The sequence below is a fragment of the Pinus tabuliformis genome, chromosome 5_1 (assembly GCF_031772625.1).
Source record: "Pinus tabuliformis cultivar Carrire ecotype Pingquan chromosome 5_1, CPIR1, whole genome shotgun sequence".
In the NCBI taxonomy this organism is placed as follows: Eukaryota; Viridiplantae; Streptophyta; class Pinopsida; order Pinales; family Pinaceae; genus Pinus; species Pinus tabuliformis.
In genome coordinates, this window is record NC_142305.1 from 813156394 (window position 1) to 813164266 (window position 7873).

The 7873-nt window shown below is 35.3% G+C and overlaps 1 protein-coding gene across 2 annotated transcripts; it reads right to left on the reverse strand.

Moving 5' to 3' along the window:
• Nucleotides 1-1745: 1745 nt before the first annotated feature.
• Nucleotides 1746-3638, reverse strand: LOC149167407 (syntaxin-61-like). 2 transcript variants are annotated; one of them, XM_089431532.1, is made up of 4 exons: nt 3422-3638; nt 2567-2657; nt 2331-2406; nt 1746-2003 (listed from the first exon to the last, which is right to left on the reverse strand). In XM_089431532.1, the coding sequence occupies exons 1-3, from the start codon at nt 3472-3474 to the stop codon at nt 2347-2349; spliced, it is 204 nt and encodes a 67-aa protein (XP_089287658.1). In that variant the 5' UTR covers nt 3475-3638; the 3' UTR covers nt 1746-2003; nt 2331-2346. The 2 variants fall into 2 exon arrangements, with proteins under 2 accessions (XP_089287658.1, XP_089287656.1); XM_089431530.1 differs by having other exon boundaries at nt 2995-3638.
• Nucleotides 3639-7873: the final 4235 nt, after the last annotated feature.

Sequence of the window (7873 nt, forward strand, 5' to 3'; positions counted from 1 at the left end):
GTCTATTACGCACTACAGGCATGTGTGCATTACAGATGGAAGCATATCAGCCCGGCTATGAAACAATTCAATATTGCTCGGCAAGCAGCTCAATATTGTTTGTTTGGTGGAGAACTGAATTCAGGTTAACAGAGAATCTGTACAGGCGACAGGATCAGATCTCAGGATTTGCCTTGCTCGTTGAGTAAGTTTGTTCTCTTCATAGCAATAAAAAGACTTGCCTGTCTTCGTTCGGGCCTGCCTTCTCGTTACCGCCTGTTACATAGAAAGTTGCTCAGGCAGGAATTGCCTTCGCCCTGCCTTCCTGTCTGCGATATGGAACTTGCCCACGATATAAAGAAGGTAGGTGACTTGACAAAGGGATTTATAGTGCAGTGCACTAGGTTAGGGAAAGAGAAGCCAACCAAACAAAGGTCGATCAGATGTAGTGCTGTGCTCTAGTCCACCAAGTGTAGGAATGGATTATATATGCGAAAACAGATACCGGCAGGCAGATGAGGATTGATTAGTACAACAAAAAAGCACTGACTCACTACAGAAATTGTAGCGAAGTGGAGCAGCTGTGAGACAAAGACAAAGGTTGCTGCGAACTCTGCGTTGATTTTTTTTTTGAAGATTAACGTTGTCTAGGAATCAAACCATACCATACTAATGCGGTGCAGCGAGACGACAAAAGCGTTAGTCAGCTTCAACTGAGTCCGTGAGGTGTAAAGTCATCGTTAATATGGTATGTCTCTCTCCCAATTTGTGTTTTTGAAACCTCTTCACTGTAATCATCGAAGGTCCGGGTCTCCATAATTATTTGGAAGAAAACATAGGGACATTTCTAATTATCTTCTTATCTCAGATTTTGGATCTTTAGAGAAATTTACTTTTAAATTTATTATTTATTATTTGAAGAGCAATTTTTCTTGTAATTTAGCTAAATAGAGCACTGGTTACTTTTATAATATTCATTTGCAATTGAATGCAACACCATTTTTTGTTTTCAAGAAGAACATTTGAATAGAGCTTTACAATTAGGTGTAATAATCTACACGAATTATTATGGGTAATAGTTAATTCTACAGCAAATTGGAGTCATCCTGTTAGATCTATTGAATATTTTTGTCTGTAATTTAAACTGTATTACATTTAGTGAATTCGGGGAAATTTCCTTTGCAACAGGATGTCGTTCTTTAATGTTACAACGTTCCTGAGAAATTTTCTGTTTAAATTATCACTATTTTTTATTTTTTATTTGTTTCGAAGATGACGGCTTCAATTACAATTACATACTTCTACAATTACATACATAACAGAATAACATTCATAACTATATTTATTGGTTAAAAAAGTATTTTGAACTACAAAAAAATCCCTAAATCTTTAGAATAAAGAGTAGAAGACTTTGGCACTTGTCTTTTCAATTCAAATTCGAAAAGAATTTGCAAATATTTTGTTAAATCTTTAGAGGAGATTCACTCTTTAATTTAAACATTACTTTTAAGTCAAATTTTACTGTAGCGTTTGTGTTTAACTAGTCACTAAACAATTTAATGATTCTGGGAAGGTGAATTCATTTATAATTGGGTACACAGGTCCCGTCATTGGAAAGTGATTCCCGGCCGGTAAGTTGCTTTGGTCGAGTGTTTCCAACGACAGGTGTTGGAAGGAGAGGCACAGTGCCCATGCAAAGAACGAAGGCTTCTCTTAACTGAGTGTTTCAAACGACAGGTGCTGGAAGGAGAGCCACAGTGTCCATGCAGAGAACGAAGGTTCTCTTTTCTTGTATTCGTGTGTCAGCAGCTCCCATGGCTTCTGCAAGCAAACTCTTTCTCATATGTCTTCTGATGATGGTATTTGTTCAGGTAACGACCATGTAGTTTGGCTCTTGGAAGTCTTATTTTATATTTGTAGCTCATTACTGTTTCATGATGTATGTGCAAGTTCCAGCTCCAGTGCCTACTAAGGATAAAAAAGGTACGAGCTCCGGCCTTCTTCATCAGCAAAGCGATTTTTTTCTGCACAGAAGAATGTTTTGAATTAGGAATTTTGATAAGTAATGCTTTCAAGTTGAATTTAGAGCAGTACCTAGAGTAGCCTCCGATTCTGATGTCCCTCTATATATATCTGAACAGATAAATCAGATAGTACATTCCTATAGGCTCAGTTTCATTAATTTTGATGTCTTTTAATTCTTCTGGACAAACAAAAAATATAAAGAGAGGAGAATCCACTTTATATATTACGTAGTATACATTGAGAATGCGAGGATTCATTTTACGAAAATCAGTGTTTAGATAAAGAATCGAGTGGAAACAAATCGATGGTGTTCACATAGAACTAACTTGAACAAAATCCAGTCTATTTGATGTTATTTGATGTTTTGTCCATGTCTTGGTCAAGGTCCTCCAAAATTCTTTCCTGCAGGCAAAGGCAGATTTGTGGTACGCATCAGTCGACATGATTCACTTCTTTAAAGAATTGATAGGCAAACACTGATGAACTCGATCACTTGAATGCATTAGATCATAGTACTAGCAGTTTAATAACCAAAGGAACAAATATGCCCAAGAAAATTCACCTGTCCCATGAGCTCCTCATGTATTGTGAGACCAACACTGCCAAGTCTCTCAACACTCGCACTAAGCGCATCTAACTCTTGATCTTGTTCTCTGGTCACCAGGCAAAGCAAGTTAACAGGCTACCAGATCAATGCTATTCAAGAAAAAGGCTGACAGGTGTAAATTCTTGGAAGAGAAAAACAAATTTTGAAAAAGGCTCTTTAGCAGAGGTGTCCGACAAGTGTAAATTCTTAGAAAGGAAAAACAAAGTTCGAGAAGGCTCTTAAGCGTAGGTGTCTAGACTCTAAAGCACTGTTATAAAAAAAGCTATATTTAAAAGTGATCTTCAACAACATAAATTTGATCATACTTCTAATAACAGAATAAACATATTGGGAATTCATAGAAAGGATAACAGTCATTGACGGCTTTGAACTGCAGGAAATACCAGCAAAAAAGTCGCTATATTGCGAAAGCTAGTATTGCTAGTGGCCATCCCACAATTGTTCTGGTCAGAGAATCCACGGCCTCTAATCGTGAGAAAGCCCAGCTCCTCGAGTCCTTCAAGGCCTCAGCTCCTCGAGTCCTTCAAGGTAATTGTTTCCAAACCCACTGCTATTCTATCAAGTAATCATGTTATTCATGATTTACACTATACTACTAAAGCCAATTGAACTGTCCCAGCGACAGCAAGTCAGTTAGTTGTCAGTTATGGTATAGATATTATTTATGCAGACATAAATATTTATTCAGAGGCTAACAAGCGGAAAGAATTTTTGTTGCAGGTCTTAACCGGTGCAGAAAGAGCGGAAAGAATTTTTGTTGCAGGTCTTAACCGGTGCAGAAAGAGTTGTAGATTACGTTGGAAGAATTACCTGCGTCCTGACATTAAACGCGGACGGATTTCCGCGGACGAGGAGGATCTCATTATTCGGATGCATCGCCTTCTTGGCAATCGGTATGTCGAGAATATCTGAACATTTGTTCACTCAACAAAATTTATTGATTCCCCATTTCAGCGCCTCGAAATTTCGAATAATTAACTGCACAGTAGGAATGATCAGGTTCACATTAGAAATCTCACCTTGTTCATTGCTTCTCGCTACAGGAACCGTCTGCTGTTGCAGAGAGCATTAGAGGGTCTGGGAACGCTCTGCCTTGGAGCAATCCAAAACCAGGAGGGTAGCAGTGTATTTAATGAGATGCAGTGGGCCGACGTCACAAAGACACGGGTGCAGGGCATGCACAAAGACACGGGTGTAGGGCAGGACCTCTCCACAGAGCGCGTACATTGTAATAGGGAACACCACCTTTGCATAACCGCCAGAAGTAATGCTAGCATTAAAACCATACACCCGTGACGGTTAGCCGAAAATGCACCGCACTTAATTGCTTTAACATATGGTTTAGGTTGGGATTAGCTTCGGATTACGTTAGGTCCTCGGGAGGAGGCCAAATAAGGTGATTTATAAATATGTCTTCAAAAAACTTGGTATATAGTTGATGACCGGGCATCAGAAGCAGGTCAATTAATGCTAAATAGCTCGCGAACGATTACAATAGTCCATGCCTGAGGGCAGGGACTAATAAATAAGGACCAAAAGGTTGTGTCTAGAAATGGGGTTCATGACACCATTATTTAGCTGAATTTGGTAGTGGTGGACCAACCGAAGAAAGGATGGATGTATATAAATGTCATGAAGTGAATTATGTAGAGGAAAATTATGGGGGAGAGAATTATTCCTGAAGTGTAACTAATGGGAGAGAAATATTTTCTTGAACCCAAAAAATAGAGAAATACTAATACGTTGATTTAATAGTTCATGATAAAAGATTTTAAAACTTTTCATAGTTGTTTTTTTGACAGAGAGGAGTAGAGCTCAAGGGTACTAGTTGTGGAATACAATTTAGAGTTGGGACATCAGAGCCCTTCACACATTCCCAGGAAAAGCTTAGATAAGTAATATTATAAGTTCAATTTACTATTGAATAGATATGACTGAGAGAGTAAACTAAAATGTTTGAATCTGTATTTTCATATTTATTGTAAAATCGTGACTGTGTAGCCTGAAGTTTTGTGAATGAGCATTACTCTACACATTTCTAACTTGTATAAGGTTAAAGAATAAATGATAAATTATGGGTAACTGATTGTAGTCACTGGAGGATGTTCATAGTGGCAAGGTAAACTCTTGTACTATATGTTCTGGGGAATATGTGTGTGCATGTAAGGTTTTACTGAGAATGTGATAAATGGAGAAGTTTTCTAGTTAACCCTACCAGCATAGTTATGCGTTATCATTATGAGTTGTAATGGTGATGCACTCTTTAAGAAAAATGTTAAAAAAATCACATATATAGTATCTGGCAATTACTAGATATCATAATAAGGATTGAGCCAAGTTAGTTGCCACAAGAAAACTAGTAGACAAGGTGTATGTCAACCTACCTGGGTGGGTGATAGTCATATACTATAGGTAGTTAGGTGTCCGAAAGAAAAGGCAGGTGTCATGATAGGTCTTGATAGGTCCTATGGACTAAAGAGCCACAAAAAATAATATAGTATGTATATTCCTATACATATATATATAGTTGTTTTTATATAAATATATGAATAAGATGACCAAGAAACTAAGCAGATATCGACAATAATAATAGAGGTTTAAAGAGAAGAATAATAAAATTACTCTTGGAAACAAAAGATATAAACCTTATTAAGATAAATATGTGTAATCGAACAAAAAAAGAAATATTTAAACATTCATCAAGATAAGTAGTAACAAAAAGGCCAAAATTGTATTTTGTGTCCTGTATTTAAAATGGTAGTATTTACATGCATATTAGAAAAAGGAATAAATGTACATTTATATATATTCATGAGAATATCAATGCAATGACATACATTGAAGAGTTTTATTTTGACAAATCCTCAATAAAAATAGCATAGAGGAAAAATGCTTGCATTAATATTCAAGAATGATTGTCATTTAATAATGATTGTGGCCAAAGTTTAAGGCCAAATAACACTCTAAAAAATGTTAGATGGAATGTTATAACCATGGAAGAATTAACAAAAATTATAAGTAAAAACATTTTATATTTTCTTTCAAGTTTTCTCTTGGAGAACCCTCATCACAAGCGCTGACTAGGCGCATGCATTAAACAATACATAATTCAAAATATACATATGTTTATAAATTTCACAAGAGCTTAGGAAAGGTGGAGAGCTCGTTGAAAAAATTTCCATTATTGATATAAAAATTTAAGTAATAGAAGCTCAAAAAAGGTTCTTGGCGATGATGGGCTAGTACCTTGGACATCAAGAAAAAGTCTACATAAAAAGCTAGTATATCGCAAGTTGAGCATGAAATCCATAAAAAAGGTAACCCATAAGAAGATAGTCATGCCTGGGGTCAACCAATAGGGAAGAAACAACTTTTAATGGAAAAGGACTAACTTTAGAACCCTAAAAGAAAGGGACCAATGCAAAAAGAAACGAGAATTATATGCAAACCCTCAAATTAAATATTATGGGTCAAGAAAAATATGACTGAGAATTTTACCTTCTTAGAGAGGGTATGGGATGCTAAATTCTACTCCTTAAGCCATGTTGTATTACATATTTTAAGAAGTAAATTTTGAAATTAAGAGGAAAAAGGGAAAATGGACCTAGGGTTAATAAAAATAAAATTGTTACATGTCATATGTTATTTTAGTCATAATGCAAAAGCTAACTAAATCCAAAGAAACCTAGTGCTAGAGGGTGCCTCTTGTCGCTGTACCCTTTCGAAAGAGAAGTAGCTGCAAAAATAATTCTAAAGTGAGAGCATACACACTATAATTACATGAAAATAAAATTGCAATAGATATGAATTTCAATAGGCTAATGGAAATGAATCTGCGTAAGTAGTTGCAGAGAAAAAGAATCAGAAAAGAAAAACCCTAACCTATAGAAGTCAAATATCTTATGGCCACCACCATAATTCCCTATAAAATAAATGGAATCCTGACGTGTCCAATAGGTCCGTAGAGTCAACCATCATCATGGTAGAGAAATTTCTAACGAAATAATAGATAAAAATGAGGTTGCAGAGCTCATTGTTTAATGCAAGAGAATGCAAATGAAATTGGAGTGATGAAGAGGGTTAGGGTAGTTACTCCAAAATAGCCCCTAATTCCTTCTGTCGTTGATCAAAAACCCTAAAATCATAGACCATTTATCTTAATACATGTAAAAGAGCATAGTGATCGATGACAAAAACTCCAATGTGTTGCCATGTGTGTACAATATTGCATGAGACCCATCATTATCTAGAGAATTTATAATGAAAAAAAATATGTGTCATACCATTTTTTGTAATAGAGGTAATGTGTACCAAAGCCTATTAAACCTTATGAAATTTACTTTGTGTGAACCTTTAATACCTTGTTGTTCCCATATAATGAATTGAGAGACCTTGGAATGTCTCTATGGTAACATGATGACACTATGACGAAGGAGGTGTATTAAAATTTATCGGATTTTAGAAAAGTTGTTCATAACCAAAACCAAGATCCTCATACTTTGAAATTGAGTGGGTCTACTTAAAACATATGTTCATTAGGAGGGATTTAGGACCCATTTTTTAATTTAAAAACAAATAGAACTATGTTATTGACTTCATTGGGAGTGGACACATAAAACATATGTATGGAAAAAAATAGTGAGAATATACACATATGGAGTGTTAGAAGCAAAAGTATAACTTGAAGATATGGTAATTGATCTACAAGATATTTGGTGGAAATGTTATAGTAAGGAAGGTTTATGGCCTCTAATCTAAACGCAATTAAATAAAAACAAAAAGGATAAGAGCTTAACATTTCTTGGTTTTTCTTGAGACTGAATTGAACATTTCCCGTATAAGACTCCTTGGTTGCAATAGTTAATATATATATATATATATAGATCATCTTTCACTGTTATAAAATATTATCAATATTTACGAGCGATGTTATCGGTGGTATCAAAGAAAGGTTAAAAAACTGAGGATTTTTTTCTGACCATGAATTCCATCTAACTTCGAAATTTTTGACCTTGCACAATTAATATAGCAAAAGAAGAAGTAAAGAGAATATATCATGACATATCTTCATGATGGTACTCACATAGATGGGAAACATGTTTATGTACACCTAGGCTAGCAAGCTCTTTTCCCTTCTAGTGAATTATTAAACATAATGAGATAATTGATAACAACAATTATCAACCTTTGTGTTAGCGATGAACTATTATTAAATTTTAATGCGGAACAAGAATAGTTAATCCAAAATCTAATTGACAAATC